This window comes from Amblyomma americanum, chromosome 10 (genome assembly GCF_052857255.1).
Source record: "Amblyomma americanum isolate KBUSLIRL-KWMA chromosome 10, ASM5285725v1, whole genome shotgun sequence".
NCBI classification, from domain to species: Eukaryota; Metazoa; Arthropoda; class Arachnida; order Ixodida; family Ixodidae; genus Amblyomma; species Amblyomma americanum.
Window position 1 is genome coordinate 111,047,770 of NC_135506.1, and position 20,852 is coordinate 111,068,621.

Here is a 20,852-nt window from a genome sequence, read left to right on the forward strand (position 1 = left end):
CTCTCCCTTTGTCCCTCTTGTTTAGCGCTGCTACTATGTCCTCTCTGAGCACCAATTGTCCAGCTTCCTGCTTAAATGCATTCCCAGTGATTGAAAACGCGCGAAGACTGTGCCTTGGCAAGCAAATTGTCCCTCTTCCAACGTTATAATTATGGGCCGATTTTCATCTTTAGCGCATGCTGTGAGTTAAGTGAACATACCACGTAGAGTTATTTATTCCTTTTATCAAATAATAATTTATGGGTAGATGAGCATGAGCTTCGCAAAGCACATTATAGAATAAAACAACTCACAAAATACTACATATCTCTCTCAGTCTATGAATTCCAGAAGCAAACTTGTATGAATTTTGTAGATTTCTCAAAGGAGTTTCATAAGGCTTCGCATCTTAAAATAATATTCAAAATTGCTGTCTATAAAAATAAACTGTCAGTAATTGGTTGACGTCATATCTCTCCTACCAAGTTAAATATCATCATCATCATCAGCAGCAGCAGCCTGACTGCATCCACTACAGGGCCTCTCCCATATCTCTCCAATTAACTCTGTCCTTTGCCAACAGCGGCCACCTTATTTCCGCAGACTTCTTAATCTCATCCTCTCACCTAACTTTCTGCCGCCACCTGCTGCGCTTGCCTTCTCTTGGCATCCACTCCGTTACGCTTAAGGTCTTCGCCTTAGATGCCCTGTCCAAGCCCATCTAAACGTACAAAAATAGACGAGTGATGTAAAAAAAAAACAGATGGTAATAAATCCTTGCAAATTCGTTTTTATGTCAATAAAAAAACAGAAATATTTCGTATATATTACTTAGAGCACTAAAGGCAGATTGCTCATTAGAGTGAGTAACTAAATATACATGTTCAGGATAAACATTTAGTTCCGGCTTGCGTTGGAATTCATATATTGGTACTGTATTTGCAAAGGCCTCAAAGTCATTGGAAACACTAGACGTACTGTTTTATAACCACTGTCTCTCCTCTCGAGCCCAAAAAACGTCTGGATTATGTCAGCCGGAAAAGACCGATCTTCGAACTCATACCGATGTCTAAAACTTGTCCACTGCTTGAAACTATTCCTAACTGGAAAACAATCTAGCTTCTTGGAGTGAGGTTTCTGTTGAAGAAACATCGACGTGTGAGTATTGAAACTTAGATGAGTAAACGTGCTGGAGGGCAAGAGCTTGATTTGAGAACTAGAGATCTTAGTTCCTGTTCGGAGACTATTAACCACAAGGGGAAAATGAGTAAATAAAGATAACTTGAAATCGGAATGACTGAAATATCACGGCTTCGGTACAGTAGCTATATTGCAGTGATCCCTCTGATATTATTGGCGCATTTTAGGCGATATTATTGGCGCTGGTCTTAACCTGAAAATGTTTCATTATTACGGATATTGTAATGAAATTTGGTGTGCATATGTATTTCTTCCTCGTGTTTTCAGCAGTATACTTAGTTTCAGTATATATCAATTCCCGTAATATGGGAAAATAACTGAAGCCTAATTGGGCAATTTCTTAGAGGTCATTAAGACTCGTTCCATCACTTCACAATCATTCTGCAAATTTTTCGATAAACTGCATGATACTTATATTCTACTTAAATTCCATGCTAGTGTTATATTCGGTTTCATCGACGAACCCTGGTTGTACAAATTTCTGCGCTGCTCAATGTTTGGTATTTATTCCTTTCCTATATAATTTCTTTATTATTCACTTCTGTAGTAGCCCTTGATCAAGGCTATCAAAATAAATGAATGAAATGAATAACATAAGATCTCAAGCCAAGCCTCTCTGCGTTCCTTACCGCCTGTGAGTTTCCGTATGAGCCAACAGACTGTCCCCTCGAAACGGATCGCGGGCATGAAAACGCCGTATACAATGCTTGAGATGCGCAGTCAGTTCCTGCGCAGCCCGGCGTCTATTACACGAAAAATTTTGTAGTTGCACACGCCGCTTAAAACAAGACAAGAACCCAGGTCAGCAGCAAAGACTGCTGCCGGCTTCTCCCTTCTCCCGGGCACGTTTTGACGAAGCGTCACCGCACATCCGCCTAGACAGAACGCACTGCCTACCATGTGATGTTTTCTACCGTCCATCGACAGACGTGCGGAACACTGGCTCTGCCACGTGTTTGTTCCCGTGCGATGAACGCTCACACTTGAACTTCTCTGGGAGTTCCCTAGTGTCAGTCCATCACCGTATCTTCCTTTTCACTACCTTGCTCCTTCCGCACATCGCTCACAGCTGGCGCAGCTCGGACGCTCCGCCTCCTTACTACAAGCCACGCTGCGGCCTTGGACCTTGCTGCGGCTGCGCACAATCTACTGCCCCATCTGTTCATTGGGCGTTAAACGGCACAAGTCACTCCGCCGGTATTCTGATATCAGTCTCGAAAGTACGCGGTCCCTGGCACAATGTGACGAACACAGAATCAATTCAGAAATAAACGAAAGCACGTGATCGAGACAAGGAGTGATCTTCGATGACTCAGCGGTGCCGGACAAAGGGCAAGTCATGCGCGGAGCTTATTGCCTACCGGTGCACCGAACAACGCAGAGTCCACGACGAACCCACTCCGGAGAGCGCGACTCTCTCTCTTCAGCGAGGTCTTCATTCGTTCGGGACAAGACGCGAACCGCAGGGGCTTTTCCAGGTCCACTGCCAAATGTGAGTCTGCTGTGGGAAGTTTATAGAAGCGGTGATAAAAACGGTTATAATGTCGCTGTTAAATGACCCCAGCTGCCTCGTTGCTCGCTGGCCCTTGGAAGTGCGCACTTGGTATCATCGCCACGCGGCGGTCTCGGTGGGTCCCTGCAGAGCGTGAGAGCACGATGGGCACCCTGTCGGGCTGCTTTGATAATTAGCGCTATTAAGTGCCATCGCTCCGTGTGTGCGTGTATGGGGGCGACGCCTAATTAATTTCGGCGATGGATGACCGCAATTAGCGGGTGCCCTTCTAAGCGGCCCTTTATAAGGGAGCGCGCCACCGTTGTTGCCGCTTGCTGCCGCGCTCGCGATGCAGGGACAAAAAAGTGCGTGGCTGCCTGTGAGCTTCGCAGGTGCCCCGCAGCAGCGTCGTGGTGCCAGGCTTAGGCCGGCCACGCCCTAATAAACGCCACTGCGCACTGGTTGCTAACCTCTTGCGAGCGCAATTAACGCTGCTGCGCTTGACGCTGTTTGTACGCTGTCACTTCAACGATCGCCGCACAAAAGATCGGAAGAGAGCGCGCACCGTACGCTTAGGGACAACGCCGGTGTGGTCCTGTGAGTAGATGCATGGTTTCATGGTATACGCCACCAGTGGTTTTTATTCGATGAAATTTGTTCTTGGGCTGGCTGGTGAAGATAACTGACGGGTGAACATCGCGAATAAGCTTTACGTTTAAAATTTCCGGAAGCAAAGTTTCCCCGCTTGTTAGAAGCTACCCCTCCAAAAGACAGCTGAGGGTTGTGATAAAAGTTATATCGTCAGTACAGAGTGTTGTCTATGGGGGATCGCGTACTCAGTCGTCCGGCTAACATTCTAGTCAATGTGTGTAATCATTTTCTGACGCTCTTATGTTCACTACGAACCATCAACGTGCGCCAACGATACTACGTTAATTTTTCCTGGCTACAATTTTTGCGAGCTGTAAATTAAAATGAGCAAGGAACAGCAGAACGCTCATTAAATATTCCTGCGAATAAACACACAAATGTGTGCGTGTGTGTGTGTGTGTGTGTGTGTGTGTGTGTGTGTGTGTGTGTGTGTGTGTGTGTGTGTGTGTGTGTGTGTGTGCGTGTGTGTGTGTGTGTGTGTGTGTGTGTGTGTGTGTGTGTGTGTGTCATATATAATCACGATATGAATTGGCAATCTCATATCACCAATGCATCCTCGAAGCTAGCATGAGGCTCCAGCACGTCACAGAATTCTGGCTGCGGTGGTCGCATTTCGATGGGGGCGAAATGCTAAAGCCCCGTGTACTGTGCATGCGATGGCATTGCGCGTTAAAGAACCCCATGTAGTCGAAATTAGCCGGAGCCCCCGCTACGGCGTCCCTCATAGCCTGAGTCGCTTTGGGGCGTTAAACCCCATAAAACCAAACCAAATGAAACTTCTCAGAATTGTGATTTTTTCCGGGCACAGTTTAGGTGTATTCTTTATTTTTGCATTTTACAGTTCTTCCAACTACTGTTTATGATTATACGCGATATACGTAATATATTTGCAATCCTTTACGTGACTGCACAGCCGGAAATAACGACCAAAATCCCATCGAAAACATCAGGTGCCCTCTGCCTATGTCACATTATTGTTCCAGCAAGAATTTAGAGGAATTGTGTAGCGTGCATTAAGGCGAAAGCCTTTAAAGGGACACTGAAGAGAACCCTATCAATTTTTTTTTTGTTATCAATATCGGATAGTTCGGCATTTCATGGCTTTGTTGACGCTTGTCCGGGAGCGAAAGATGCATTTATTTCAAAGAAATTTGGATTCTAAGTTGAAAAATTTTTTTCCCGCCGCTCCGATTCAAACTTGAGAACTCTTATGACGACACGGAGAACGCTTATGATGACACAGAACGGAGTGACGTGAAACGTGACGTAAAGGGAGACTCCGTGATTTCTGGTAGCTAGCGGTGCGGTCTAGCAGCTGCCGAATTGAAAGCTACCGCCGCCGCACGTTGAAGGCATCTATCGGGGGCCGCCACCGTCGCTTCGTTTACGTTAGCACCGGCGTCTTGCCAGCGTTACGATGTATCCTGTTCCCGAACTCGACGACGTGGTTTTCGCAAAAACTCTGGCCTGCATTTCAGCGACCTCAACCCCACAGAGCGTGCGATGCTTCTGAGGGAGCACGGTTTGGTTAGGCGCCGGCGGGTGGTTTCCCCCTTCCTCATAGAGCAGCCGTTGCAAACGAAATATGATAACCCCAGTGCGGGAAGTCGCAAGGGGCCAGGACAAGGTCGGCACCTTGCGCCCGTCGGAGGCTGGCCGGGGCTTTGGGGCCAACGGACTGTGATTCCTTGAACGGCGTGGTTGCACGGCGCAGCAGGCGGCGTCGAGGTCTCCCACGGTTGCAAGGGCCAAGTTATTTATTTATTTTTGCCCACAAAAAACAAATGGGTGCTCGAGGGCGGTCGCGTTTAAAGTCGGCGGCTTGAAACCAAAGCCGGCGCACGACGCTTCAACGGCTTGCGCTAGATCCAACGGGTCCAATGGATCTGGCTCTCTCGCCAACTTGCATGTACCTTCAGATATGTACTGTGAATGGATTAAAATAGCCGAGCTCGAAAAGAACAGCTCCGCCCAACTGCTGCAGCTATATTGAATATAACGCGCACCTCGCCGCGGAACCAAATCAGTCTGGCCGGGCCGGCGGCGGCTGGCGCACTCGGCGCGAAATAGATGCATGCTCCAATCTCCCCTCCAGTGCGGTCAGAGTGCGCCGAAGCCGCCGAACGCGTCGGCGGTCAAGCGCAGTTGGAGTATAGAGGGTCTCGCTTTGACCGACGTGACTTCGCCGTGCAGCGCGCGCGCCTCGCCGCAGCATAAACGCGCCTTAACAGAGCCTGGGCTTAACCTCTAACCAACGTATTCGGCGGCGACATCCATGGGAGCCACTGAAACCCCCCGCCCACTCACTGAATAAAAGGAAAGAAGTCCGGTGCCGAGGTTTGGAATCGAACCAGGGCTTTCGGCGTTTGAGGCGGAAGCGCTACCGCTCCGCCACGACGGCTCAAGTTACAGTCGTCAATAAAGGCACATCTAGTGAATGCACTCTTCTGATGCAGAAATCTCCGCGCTTTCGCTAGGTATATCCTGGCCTAACAGAGCTAGGCCATCAGCAATTTTTCTGAACTGCCTTGTACCTTGTCTCCCGTCCCTAATAAACGATTTCCGTTAAGTAGTTTGAAGTTGACTGGCATAGCCGGGAATGTTTCGCCGGGCAAGCGTGCGAATACAGAAGTGCTGCCTTGTATGATCACCGACCATCGTGCCATCATAGTTTTTCATCGACCGTGGCGATCATCTGACAAGCCTTAACAGGCTCCTTCAAAGGTTAATAACACTTGAAGCGGCACTTGGAGTTCCTCTGCTGCTCGGCGCTGGTAAATCGAAGCGCGTCAAAAACAAAACCACGGGGCACGCAAAGCTCATAGACGCGAAGCGCCATAAGAAATCGAAACTCTCCTGACCGCCTGTGGCGCCGCCAAGCATCCGTTTTCTTTGCTTCCAACATTCAGGTTGTCTTTTTCCTGCCTTCCTTGTGTGATAAAAATGCACTATTGGTTTTAAAACAAAACTTCAATATGGATCTGCGCAACCTACCTTTGTCAGCCTCAGAGATTCGCGAACCCAAGTAGGATGGAAAATTCCTCCAAGGTGGCGTCTCTTGTCCTATGGCGTCACCACGCTTGTACTTGCGAGATTGGCCTGTGGTGGCGATACCTGTATTTTGGTTCTTGCTATTTTCTACCTTACAAGAGCTTTGTTTTCAGTAAGAGCGGCGTTTTTGTGATCAGGAGCTGGTATCCTATCGATACAAGCCAACTTCAATTTCTCCTCAGTGTCCCTTTAAGCAGTCATACTCGCGGTGACGGTGTCCGTCCGGCTCATATTGGCGCAGTGCCAGCTGCTGCCCTCCCCCTCACCGGTGCGCATGCTCCTCGCTCCCCCAGCAGGAGGTGTCGCATGCGCATATGTGCGCATAGCAACAGTGACGTCAGTCGCGCCGCTCGCCCCAGTGGCAGCTGTGGCGCGCAGCGCACGCGCAGTTGTGTATAGCAACACTGTAGTAACGGGCAGTTGAGGTGACACAGTAATAAGAAAGGCTCGCCATGCACACTTTACGCCCACAAAGTGTCCCCGTAGTTTTTTTTCAATCTCGATAAGTAACTACCACTACCTCTGAGAAAAACGCATGCGTATAGAAATCACACTGTTCTCGTGTAAAAAAAAATGACTAACATTATTTCCTGTGCAGATTATTTATCACGCATATCAGCTTAATAAATCAGTAGCTTTTTGGTTCAAATAGCAATTTCTTTGGTATTCAATAGGGGTGCCGGGTTTTGGTAATTGCCTAAGCCCGGTACTGGTACAGCGCCTGCGCGCTGTAAAGTTCTCGTAATGATTCACTAAATTTCCCTAACCAGCACACTGATGAGAGGCGGACAGCCCGCACCGCGGTCGAATTGCCGAGAGACGTGGCGACCACCTGCACTGCACCGGCCGCGGAGTTCGGAGGAGACGGAGGTGTTGCACACGTCAAGAGCGCAGCACAGTTGCGAAGGCGCATCACCGGTGGCGGGAAGCCTGTAAGTCCGCAGGGTGCCGAGAGGCAGGAAAGGAGGCCGGAGTGATAGAAGTCGGTGGCTCCCAGCGGAAGGGCGGCCCATTCGAGGGCAGTCATGAGAACGGCTCAGCCGTCGACAAAATGTCGGAAAGCCGCCGTTTTCTTTTCTGCCGGCCGTCGCTGGGCTGGCGGAGAGTGAGCGGAGAGAGAGCAGCCTCAGAGGCTCCCTCTATCGGGCGCTTGATCGAGAAAGAATAATGGCCGCCGTTATCGGTGTCCGACTAAAGGAGTTCTCTCCTCGAAGGCCACTCAATGTGACGCAGAGAATCCCTCCTGGGGATGTCCTGTCCCTGCGAGAGCTCACGGAGGGCGTTGGGGGCAGATAAATCGCGACCGCTGCAACTTGGAAGTGGAGTTCAAAAGTGACAAAGCTCAGACGAGTGTGCTAGACCTTTGGGTGGTTCCTCGGCTGAAGTGTGGCGCTGTCGCCTCGGTGCCGCTGAGCTGCTCCCGGCCGTCGGTGGTTGCAGACACTTGAGCACTGAGCGCTCGTGCTTAATTCGTTTCCACCCCGTAAACCACTGGCATCCTCGTTAGCTCATCGAGGTCGGTCCGGCACAGGAGCTGTTGAAGGGTTCGAGCCGTTGTCCGGAATAAATTTTAACTCGATAGCGTTAAGGAGCCCGTGTCGCAAAAAAAGCCAGCGTCGTCATCGGCACCTGACGACCGCGAGTGAAAAATCTCCGAAAAATTCCCAGGGAAGTAACCCAGATGGCAGGAGGCCACCTAGGTTGCGCCACCTTGTGGCGTCATCAAAACCTGCTCGCCATATTGTCATCAAACTGAGCACCTTCGAAGCTGGCAGGTAAATTAATTATTGGTCGCGGGAGGTTCCTAGCGAAGCGCAACCTGTGTCTCACAAGCCTCACCAGTGGCAGCACCCGCCATAGCAGGGAAGTGGCGCATCGCTTAACCGCTGCACCACTGTGCTACGAGTACGAATTTCGTATATCTCGGTATTAAATCATTAACGATGTTGAGTCTATATTTAAGGTGGACCCTAAGTGTCCTGTTTAGTTTTTTCCTGCACCCAATCATCCCGCTTTACAATAACCGAGCTTGTTTCCTCTCTGCGCAGACGGGCGATAGTTCTATATTCGTGTCATTAGGGTAGTAGGAATTGGCGACAATAAATTGAAACGTGAACGGTGACCACGACTTTCACGCAGATAAATTGTTTTAAATTCCCATAATGTGTTGCTTGCGGCCATTCATGGCCTTCACCGATACAGGAAGAAAAAAAAAATTGGCAGTGGCTTCACTTGGCTAACCCTGGAATTCAGCGAAAAAAGCAAGTACGCTTGCTAAACGTCTGAGGCTCGTCCATGGCAACTCCGTTACACGCTCGCGGCAGCTGTTCTCTCTCTCTCTCTCTCTCTCTCTCTCTCTCTCTCTCTCTCTCTCTCTCTATATATATATATATATATATATATATATATATATATATATATATATATATATATATATATATATATGCCCACACGACCACGTGGTTATGTGGTTATGACTTCGTATTACATGGTCTTACGACACCCACATCGGATGTCATCACTTGGCTTCACATCACCCCATCGGATGTTCTTAAGGTCAAAGGTCAACCCAAAGGGCAGCAATGTCAAAGGTCAACTAAATGTTATGGGTCAAGGTCAGGAGTCAAGGGTCCGACATTATAACTGCATCACACATGGTCGTATAGACGGCTAACGCGGTTGGGATGAAGGTCGTTCAAGATCGCTCTCCGGCCTACGCGACGACTGCTTTACCTAGCGTGGTGAAGCTTTTCGCTTCAAAAATGTTGATAACGCATGCACCCTCTCGCAACCGGCGCATATGAAAACGCAGAGTAGTTCATAAAGCAGCTAAACACAACGACCGTATCCGGCGACGCTATTGGTGGAGGAGGAAATAAGGTGCGCGACCTCGTTTGGAGACCCGAGGTTCCTTCCGCGTACTCGGCTGCTTCCACCTGTTGCCACAAGCTGCCAAGGTGAGCGCTCAGCCCCGGCTTCCACCTTGCGCCTCCCATGGGCCGCACGGTGGGGCATAAACCTCGAACGGGGCCCGTTGTATCAGTACTGCTGTGGCAGAAAAATTTTGCGGCGCAGCTTGAAGACCAAGATAAATTCGTACGTAATTTGCATGCATAGTAGGGTTCGATAATGTTCTCAAGGCGCAAAAAAGAAAAAAGAAATATCCAACGCTTTGGGCACCACTTCGCTCTCAGCTCAGATTCCACCGAATATCGAAAGTAAAAAGCGTATTGGAATCAGACGCTCGGTGGTCTGCGCGTAATGTTTCTTGTGCCTCGTACCGTATACGCTGCTCTTGCAACTTTCATTCTGGGCTTGGCATCCTTTCTTCAACTGAGCGCATATTTCTTGGTCAAAGTTGGCCCGGCCTTGAAAAGAAGAAGAAAGCGCCTGAAACTAAGGACGGCTGGTGGCCGCAAACGTTTTTTCCAAGTTCATATTTCCCTTCTTTGCACGAGATTCAAGGGAAACTAATATCCTATTTCGCTTTATTTGTGGTCTATGGCGTTAGTGTGAATGCTTCTTTCTCTGTTCGCACATGGCAATAGCGCTAAACACAAAGAAGCACCCAGCAAGGACAATCTAAGAGAGAGTTCGGGATCACGGGAAAAATTAACATGTCATTCTAATGATTAGTTGACACGGAACTACCAATCAAGGGATAGTGGTGACCGTAACGTAGCGTTTCTCGGATTCGCACAACAATTATGTGGATGGTGCCAGCTTTTTACAAAGAGCAGTACCACATCAGTGACTCTGCTGGCTTATTATCATTACCAACGACGTAGTCGCTCATGACGACGGAATCAGTCATTGCTAACGACGTTCAACCTTATTTTCATTCTGTAAAATCTGGTATCTGCCAAGGAGCTGCCCTGGGCCAACATTATTTTTATTTTCTGCTGGCTTATTATGATTACCAGCGACGTAATCGGTCATTACTGATTATGTAATCAGTCATTGCTAACGACGTTAACGTCCTTTTCAGTCGGTAAAATCTGGTGTCTCCCAAGGATCCATCCTTGGGCCAACATTATTTCTGCTATATATTAATGATAGTGCTTCGAGCATTAGATTATGAATCAGATTATTCGGCGATGATTGTGCCATTTACCGTCCACTCTCTAATCTTACTAAATATTTTGTGACATAATGATTTGTCTAAATTAAACAGGCGATGCTCTGATTGGAAAATGGCGCTTAATAATAAAAAGTATTGCGTTTAAGTACCGGTTGCCACGTTTTGTCAAACATGTACACAGTCAGCAACAGTGAAATAAAGCCTGTTGAATCTTTTAAATACATAGGAGTGTCTTTCACCCCCAATCTACTGTGGAGTACTCATGCCAATTGCCTTCTGTTTAACTCTTATAAAACTCAAGGTTTTACACGCCAGTCACTTTCCACAGCTAACAAAGATAAGGAACAAATTGCTTATACCACGCTCGTGAGACCGAAGCTTGAATATTTCTCATTCATTTCGTGTCCTCATCAACAGTACCTTATTAACAAATTATAGATGCTGCAAACCAGGGTCAGTCGATTTACAGCATGTTATTACTCGCATTACTCAAGCATCACTGTAATAAAAGAGGACCTTAACGCTGATCGAATGTTCAGGGGAACCCCTAAGGGGAAGTAGATTTGCAATGAGGGAGTAATTACTAATTGACATCAATCCAAGCGCAGCCAATCGGCTACTATAGTGAATGCCGATGAATAATCACTTCGTCATTACAAATCTACTCCACCGTGGGGGATTCTCCTAAACATTTGACTAACACTGTTCCCACTTCGAGTTATTGATCAGTTCGCTCTAGCCCTAACATAAGCTTGCCGTCCCGGTTAGCTGAGTTCGTAGAAAGACTGCTGTGCTTGGGTGGATGTTAATCAGTAATTACTCCCTTATTAGAAAATGTAACGTCTTGCCTTTTTTATAAGTTATACTTAAACCCCACACCCTACTCCGCACCGCTAATTAGGCCTGCCGTACATCGACTTCACACGCAATAAAAAAATCTATCTGCGCGAGCAGGCGCAGTCATATTTTCCTTTTTACACATGACGATAAAAGAATGCCATGCCCTCCCTCACTCTGTAGTTAACAGTTTTGATTGAGATAAATTTATTTTAGTACTGAAAGATGGTCTAAGAGATTAGGCGTGCAGGATCTGTATTTTGGCCGGCTGGCTTTCCATTCTTTGTGCTTCTTTTCTTTTCTTAGGACTTTGAGCAGGTTGTAGCTCATTCTTGCATGCTTCAATTCTGGTATATCGCATTCATAATGTTCTTATTGATAACTGCTTAAACCTCTTGCAGTGATTCATTCCAGGATACTCTTTAAATTTCGTTACCTTACTAGTGTATTTTGTTTATTCATTTTTCTTCCGTGCTGTGTAATGCCCACGTGGTGCTTTCTGGTAAATAAATGAAAAAAAAATAATACCCAGGCGGGCAGTAGTCCTGATGGTCTCCCATCAGGGTTGCAGCCCGATGGCGCTCGGGTAGCACTCCTGGCCCAGACTTGTGAATTGCAAAGTTAATAGCTCCACTAGAGTACCGATCATTCTCAGAAATCCTAAGCTCTTAGTCGATTGACGTATAGCAACAAAGAGCGAAAAAAAAAAACTTGTCCTTACTTAGGCAGCGTTGTCAGGACAATATGCTGCGGCTTGTCAACTACGCAACTGAGCCGCGAAGTCCATTGGCGACAGAGTGTCCAGGGCAGTGTTTGACTTAGGCCAACCAAAGGCGCTCTTTTTTTGCGAAGTGTTTCGCAAACTGGCGCAAGCTCATTGTCAGCCCGGAGGGGGCTGACAACGATAGGACGCCGCTCATGGCACCCCCACTGCAGTGCCGCGGTGTTATTTCCCGAGCGCACAAATCGGGATGCTAAACAGGCCCCACCGTGGACGGCGAGATCGAATCTCCCGTAGTGCGAGGCCGAAAGTTTCGTCACAGAGTGCGGCGGATATATTTGCCTTCACCGCGTCGTGGAACCACATTTAACCAGCTGTATTTCCTGACAGAAGGTTCGCGAGCGGTGCCATGACCGCCTGCACGTCTGCCAAGGACAATCGCCCAGCAATCAGATGCCTTATTGACTTGCGCGAGGCCCGCTAGACTGCTGAGCCGAGTCCGCGCTCGTCGAATCGCATGGATCATTGGTTGTAGTACCTTCTCGGTTCGACGTCTTTCTCGAAAAGAGAGAGAGAAAGACGGAAAGGCAGGGAGGTTAACTAGGCAGCGCCCGGTATGCTACCCTACACGTGGGAAGGGGAACGGAGGGAGAGATAGAAAAGGGAGAGAACAAAAGGAGATGATCACTTTTCCACACGTCCGTTGGCCGTTACTTGCAGGGTACACAGGGCACACACGGATAGTTCACAATCTTGCACTCAGTCCTGAGTCCTTCAAGAACTTGAAAAGTGCCTTCAAAGCTGTCCTCTGCGATGAAGGCTTACTCCAAGGACCCAGAATCTTGGCTTCACTAAGGGGCCGAGGATCTAAACGGCGGAGTGTTGCGGTCAGGAGTGCACGCTCGCGCTGAAACCGAGGGCAGTTACAAAGAAGGTGTTCTATAGTTTCGGCGCACCCACACATCTCACACGCAGGAGAGTCTGCCATTGCGATTAAGTCTCCCAGCCACAGGCGACTTTCTCGAGAAAGTCGACAAAGGAGTAAGTGTGCTGTTGCGTGGACATGCGGGCAGCTTTTTCCGTGTCAATTTCTACGAAGGGGAATGCAGAAAACGAACTAGCCGAAATGAGTAGTCATATATAGTGTATACAATAGGTGTTAGAGGGAAGAATAGGTTTTTGAAAAATAGAATTTTTTGGATAAATATACGGGTTTTGCTGCATGATATTGCCAGGCTTGGCGGACACCAAAAAACCGATGAATCGTCCTAACTAGTAAGCTGGTTAAGTGATTTCCAATAATTACTTTTAAACTATTAAATTTAGGCGCCTGGTTACAATTAGAGATCTGTAGACGGTCGTTAATAATAGGCATATCAGTTTTCAGAATTTCGAAAACACGATTACCTTCGCCGCTGTGGCTCGAAAATATTTGGCTTCTTGACTAATGTGCACATGAGGGGTTGCTTCGCCTGCACGCTTTCGAAAGCGCATGCATTTTCCCACGATGCAGCCAGATTTTGTCGAGTCACAGCGGCGAAGGTAATCGCGTTTTCGAAATTCTAAATACTCATGTGCCTATTACTAACGACCGGCTACAGATCTCTAATTGTAACCAGGCGCCTAAATTTAATAGTTTAAAAGTAATTATTGAAAATTACTTAACCAGCTGACTAGTTAGGATTTTTCACCGTTTTTTTTTTCGTGTCCGCCAAGCCTGGGAATGCCATGCCGCAAAAACCATATTTTTACCTCAAAAATCCTATTTTTGAAAATTACTTAGTCTTCCCTGTAACATCTGGTATATAAAAAAAACTTTTAACTTATAAAACTTATAAACTTAAGACAACTTAAGAGTTTCTTACTGTATGAAAACTGAAAATAACTGTTTGAAAAATCCACCATCTTGTTAGTGCTCTGTTCTCTATCCTTGTCGTCTTGGTACCCGATATGATTTCCCCTTCCGCTAGCCGCTAACACCGGCGCAACTTTGTTAATGAGTAACAGAACTCTGATCATACCAGTTAGGAAACACGCCATAGTAAGAGGAGGATCGAGGAAACGCTTAATTTGGGCTCATGCTACGAGTATGACTTGTGGCTTTGCCTCTACCTTTATCCCGTCGCCGTCAGATGCCACCACTTCCCCAAATCCCCATAATTTATGAACTCTCAGATGGCTGATAGTTTATTTATTTTTGTTTATTTTTTCCTCAAAGGTCCCTTTCGGGACATTACATGAGGGGTGGGGATAACACGGCAAAAAATATTATACATTAATGAAAAATGGACAAAAATTATGTTGATGAATAGGCTTCCTCGATAGTGGTCTTGAACAGTCGATGTTTCATGATGGTGGCCACTTCGGCGGAGAGGTTATTCCAGTCACGGGCAGTTTTTAAGAAAAATGATTGCTGGAATGTGGTGGTATGTGCACGTTCAGGGTAAACAGCGTTCGGGTGGTTATGGCGGGAAATGCGATGCACATGTGGAATTAATCGGTTGGCTTCTGGAAAGTTGTGAAAGAACTTATGAAATAAGCAGAGACGTGCTGCGTTCCGACGGGTGACTAGCGTAGGCAACTGCAATCGTGATTTCATACCTGAGATGCTGGTATGATAGGAGTAGGCAGATGAGATGAACCTGGCGGCACTATTCTGAACTGACTCAATGGTATTAATTAGGTTAATCTGATGGGGATCCCAGACAGAATGAGCATATTCAAGTTTAGGTCTGACGAAAGTCTTGTAAGCGAGCGATTTGAGAGAACTTGGTGCTAGAGCAAGGTTGCGCCTAAGATATCCAAGGACACTGTTCGCAGAGTTAGTTATGTTGGCGACATGGAGAGTCCAAGTTAGATCATGAGAGATATGGACGCCTAAGTATTTGTAATGATTGACTGAAGAAATTTGGCAGTTATTAATAGTGTGCACTGGCGCGATGAAGTTGGGGCGACGGTGAAAAGAAATCAGTGAGGTCTTTGAAACATTAAGAGACATGAGCCACGTGTCACACCAATGTTGCACTTGTGAAAGGTCTTCTTGAAGAGCGACGATATCTGAAGAATTTGTTATGGGGCGATATACGACACAATCATCAGCAAACAGTCGGATTTTTGAAGAAAGACTAAATGGAAGATCATTAATATATATTAGGAAAAGAAGGGGACCTAGTACACTTCCCTGTGGGAAGCCAGACTTCACGCGGTGGTGTCTCGAAACAAAATTTTTTAAACGGGTACAGTAGCAGATATGCACTGATATAAAGTTCTCACGGGTGAACTGCTTGAACGAACAATACACTTCACCGCTTCTGTATTTATTGAAGTTATTAGCCACTTTTATCCGGCGCCTGCATGACACCCGGATAAATGTGGACGCAGTGAGCCACTAGGTTTCGACGTGGAGTTTGCTAACTTTACTGTTTACTCATTCAATTAGCTCTGAATGAGTAAAGGCTGACACCATAATTGTCGTATTATTTTTATTCAGCTGAGTCTTCGAAGGCAAGTGCGGAGTTAAACGCAGTGGCTGGTAAAATAGATGGCTTTGTAACGAGGCAATCATAAGCCAGTAGTTGGTCGATTCGGGCCCATTAAAAAACCCCATTTTTAAGAGCTGGTGTTTGGATGTTCGCAGGGGCGTTCCTGGTGCCGTATCTGCTGACGCTGTTCCTGGCGGGCATCCCCACCTTCTTCCTGGAGACGTCGCTCGGCCAGTTCCTCTGCATCGGCGGCCTTGGAGTCTGGAAGATATGCCCCATCTTCAAAGGTACGAGGCCCACATCGCATCCTGCATAAATTTTGCCGAAACGATTAACGACAAGTCAAATTAAGATTTGTTTTTATCTGCGTGTATTGCGGCCAAAACTACTTTCATAAAGATCCCAATAAATAAACGATGCGCGACTGCTTGTGGGATTGATATTGAACAACTGATAAACCCGAACTTAGCAGTGACTACCCGATTCCCATTACACCATTGCATAATTCTGTAGTGTTTGCGCTAACAACTCCAAATGAAGTGCAAGCATTAATCAATAACATTAGGAATAACGTATCGCCTGGGTATGACCACGCGGCAGCTGCGCCGTTAAAGTACGTCTCTTCATCTACATCTGGCCTGTTGGCTCACGTTGCAAATCTTATGTTTGAAACGAGAGTGTTCCCAGACGACTTAAAATTGCTCGTGTGTGCCCTATCTATAAAGGCGGTGACAGGAATCAAATCTCCAACTATAGGCCTATTTCTGTATTACCTGTATTATCAAAATAATTTGAGATTGCGATTAACAGCAGATTGCAGAACTTTTTCGACAAACATAACATTATAGCTTCTACACAGTACGGCTTCTTAAAGAACAGGTCCACCGAACAAGCACTGCTCAAAATTAAAGACAAAATTATCGATAATATTCAAGAGCAAAGATACACCTTGGGTTTGTTTCTTGATTTTCGCAAAGCGTTTGACTGCGTACAGCATACCATTCTTCTTAATAAGTTACGTGCCTACGGTGTGCGCGGAATAACCCTGGATCTCCTCACAAGCTATTTAGAAAACCGCTTAAAGTATGTTCGCATAAACGAGAATTGTTCCGACAAGCTAGCCATAACCCAACGTGTTCCGCAAGGGTCCATCTTATGGCCTTTAATATTCTTAGTTTGCATTAATGATATATCCCAAATATTAAATTCACCTGATCTTGTAATGTGCGCAGACGACATGAACTTTTTTTTCACTGCCCCTTCACTGCCTGCCCTGTAAAGTATGACCAACATTTACTTAACTAGATTACATATGTGGTTGCAGGCAAATAGTCTGCCCTTGCCCCGCCGCGGTGGCTCAGTGGTTAGGGCGCTCGACTACTGATCCGGAGTTCCCGGGTTCGAACCCGACCGCGGCGGCTGCGCTTTTATGGAGGAAAAACGCTAAGGCGCCCGTGTGCTGTGCGATGTCAGCGCACGTTAAAGATCCCCAGGTGGTCGAAATTATTCCGGAGCCCTCCACTACGGCACCTCTCTCTACCTTTCTTCTTTCACTCCCTCCTTTATTCCTTCCCTTACGGCGCGGTTCAGGTGTCCAACGATATATGAGACAGATACTGCGCCACTTCCTTTCCCCAAAAACCAATTATTATTATTATTATCAAATAGTCTGACCCTAAACCTGAAGAAAACTACCTACATTATATTTAGGCCGATCAACGTTGTTGAACGCTATGCACTCAATATTCATTACGGGAGCACAATAATTGATTGAGTCAGCAGTCTCAAATGTCTCCGTGTCTGGTTTTCCGAAACTCTTTCTTGGAATATTCACGTCACTAATCTTATATCTGATCTATTTAAAATAGTTAGTTGCACTTATAGAATCTCCCATCTCCTACCTAAATGGTTGAAGTTATCTATGTGTTATGCACTTTTTTTATTCCAAATTGTCTTATTGTTGTCTCGTCTGGGGCACTACGACTAAAAGCAATTGCAATAAACTGATACTTGTACAAAAGAAGGCATTACGAGCAATCGAAGGGTTTCACGGTCATCCTCAATATCTGGCTACAGCACCACTCTTTATCAAACACAGGTTGCTTAAAGTGGATCAGGTATAATTTTATCCTTTGTTCCAACACATCTACAAAAACCGCCTGTATAATACTATTCCAGACAATTCCTCATCACAGTATAGCCTTCGAGCACATAGTAAACTAGTCCCTAGGACGCGTACCAACTACGGGAAACAGCAAATGATCTATCAATCACCTACCGCCCTAAATAATTTTTCGGATGATCTTGGTTTTAGTGTTTCTCTCAATCATTTTAATGCAACAGCCAAGCGCTGCTAAATGCAAAATGACATGTTAAATCCTTAAACTTTTGTGCACCAACGTTCTGACACAATCTTAGCTTACTTAATAAATATTGGCCCTTTTTGTGCTTGAACAGTATTAATACAATTGAAAAGTGTTGTGTATTTCACCTATCTGTTTTTTGTGCGCAAGCGATGCCTGGTTTTATGTCATGTTTGTTGCTCCGCCATGATGACATTTCATGCAATGTCTGAGCCTCTTTCTCTTTGCTTTGTTCTGTAAAACGTTGAATGCTTGTTTGATTTGTACATGTTCAATTTTTTTTTTACCTCTGCACTGTACTGCAAACTGTACAAGGAAGCTGAGGCATCGTCAGACGCTACAGGCCTTTTGCCTCACCTTCCTTTTTCTTCGTAAGGAAGAAATAAAATCTTTGAAGTTTTGAAGCCTTTTGAAAGCTTTCACGGCTCAGAACTGTGCAGAAGATGGGAACAGGTAAAGGGTGCCCTGCAGTTGCAATTAATTCACTTAACCGTGCCTTTCCGTCTCCCCTTTCTTGTGTACGTCCTTTTGTAGCACTGAGCACCGCGGAACAAGCTTATTAATACGTTCTACCTAGCCCAGTCTGCAGCAGTTGTATTTGGGATTTAAAATTTTGCTCTTCTCAACTATATGATCCGGGTAAGCAGTTTTAGCAAGACAACTGCAGCATTACTAAGACCTCAAATCGGCGCATTTTCCTACAGTTTGCTTATACCGGGAGACTTTATGCCCGTGTTGTAGTTAAGGCTAACGCTTGTTTCGATAGAGGCACATTCTTCGGGTAATGTATGATCGCCTGATAAGAAGTCAACCAGCCAGTTCGTGCACCTGGTTTTCTAAAATAATGTCGGAGAAAGATATTAGCAGTACTGCTGCGGGGAAAGGAACGTCGCTAAAGGTATATGGCTGGTTGCTTCATTTTCAGTCTGAGTAGGTTCGGGGTCAAAGAATGAGAAATTGATGGCGCGTCTCCTTTCGATTCTTCCCCACGAGTTCCTCTGAATCTTCCCGAAGTGAGAGAAACTGAAACTAGAAAGAGGGACACAGGGAGTGCAGTAGGCGCGCTCGGAAAGCAAGCGCCGCAGCAGCAAAGGTGACTGAGCACTTGTCCCGACGGAACGCAGTCTCGCCCTCTAGCGTGGAGATGGTTCGGTCTTTTCATATCCTCTGGCAGCGGCTGCTTGCCGGTTACTCTTGTGTACGTGCGGGTCAGAAATGCATATACCGTGTCGTATAGGACCGGGGATTCGAACCCCTGTCCTTTTGCACGCGAAGATGAGCATCCGCCTCGCATGCAAGAGGGTTAAGACCGGCGTTCGAATCCCGGTACCCCGCAATTCTTCACAGAATTAGAAAAAAAAAAACCTGCGCGTGTCGATGAAATTGCATAACCAGGCCTGGTGTGCGGCCTGATCTCGGCGACCAGAACCGACAATGCACTCTCTCACCAGAACAGGATTTGGCCGTCGTGTACCTCCTATACGAACAAACTAATCAACCCACGTCCCTCAGTCCTCAGCGGCTGCGGAGCAGGTGACCAAGGCTGTGGCCAGACCTGTGACGCAGCGGAGGGTGCTAAGAATCTCTGGCTCCGGACAGGCCGCCACTGGAAACTGAACCTGGCAACGTTTAACGATAGAACTTTATCCAGTGAGGCTAGTCTAGCAGTGCTGCTCGAGGAACTAGCGAGTATTTTATGGGATTCCATAGGGCTTAGTGAGATTAGTAGGACAGATTAAACGTATCCAGTGTTAAAGGACGGGCACGTACCATGCTATAGTGGATTAGCGGACAGACGAGAACAATAGTAGGCGTGAGATTCCTCATAAATCAGGATATAGCTAGCAACATAGCAGAATTCTGAAGTATTAGCGAGAGGGTGGCAGCTATTGTAATTAGGCTTAGTAAGCGGTACAAACTAAATGGAGTGCAGGCCAACGCGCCTATATCTTACTATGATAATCAGGTCGTAGAAAGCTTCTATGAGGACGTGGAATCGGCAGTGAGCAATATAAAAACACTGTGCTCTCTAAACATGAATACGCCTATATCGGAGTAAAAAACGGAGTGAGCGGTCCTCTAGTGCACACTCCTTTATATCAGGGCGTGTACTAGAGGACAGGTCACTCCGTTTTTACTCCTTCCTGTTAACAGTGTACAGTGTACTGATGGCCGACTTCAATGCCAAGGTAGAGGAGAAGTAGGCTGGAGACCAGGCATTAGGCCGTGATGGCATATGCTCTAGGAATACCTGGGGAGAGTTATTAGTTGTGTTTGAAGAGACAAATAATTTACAGGATGTGCAGGAACTCGGGAAGGTGCGTTTTAGCGACCACAGGATGGTGAGGTCTCGAATTAGCCTAGATTTGGAGAGGGAACTGAAGAAACTAGTGAAGCGGTAGTCCATTAGCGAGTTAGCGGTGAGAGGGAAAGTGGAGGAAGTAAGTATATTGTTACAAAGCAGATATTGGGCGTTAACTGATGACGACGACCTTAACATTCAAGAAATGAACGATAATCTCACAGCTGTATCTACGGTATGCGCAGTAGAAGTAGGCTGTAGGCTAGTTAGACAGCATACCGGCAAGCTTCTTCAGGAGAGGAAATACTTCATTAAGAAACGTCAAAGGATCAGGGAGCCTAACGCCCACAGACACAATACAGGTAGCACAGGAGGAGAGGGAGGAGGAAGAGGAAAGGCAGGGCAGTTAACCGGAAGAATGATCTGTTTGCTACCCTACACGGGGGAAAGGGGTGAGGGGATAAAAAGGGAAAGAGAAAGGAGAGTCACTATGAAAAGGCAGCGTTCGTAAGAGTCACAGCCTATCGTGCAGGCTAGAAGTTCGCATGAAGCGAAGCAGTGCCTTGGAGGCATTCACCGCCGACGATCGCCGCGGAGAGTGGCCGAGAATCTTCATTTCTGTCAGGGACCTATTCGTTCCTATCTTCTTTCACTCCCTCCTTCATCCCTTCCCTTACGGCGCGGTTCAGGTGT

The 20,852-nt window shown here is 46.6% G+C and overlaps 1 protein-coding gene across 1 annotated transcript in view; it reads left to right on the plus strand.

Annotated features, from left to right (window-relative positions):
* Window positions 1-20,852, plus strand: part of Gat (sodium- and chloride-dependent GABA transporter) — a 261,834-nt gene that overhangs the window by 194,079 nt on the left and 46,903 nt on the right. Inside the window, exon 2 of the mRNA XM_077640873.1 lies at window positions 15,650-15,781. Within this exon, the coding sequence (XP_077496999.1) occupies window positions 15,650-15,781 (132 nt within the window). The remainder of the gene's footprint in view (window positions 1-15,649; window positions 15,782-20,852) is intronic.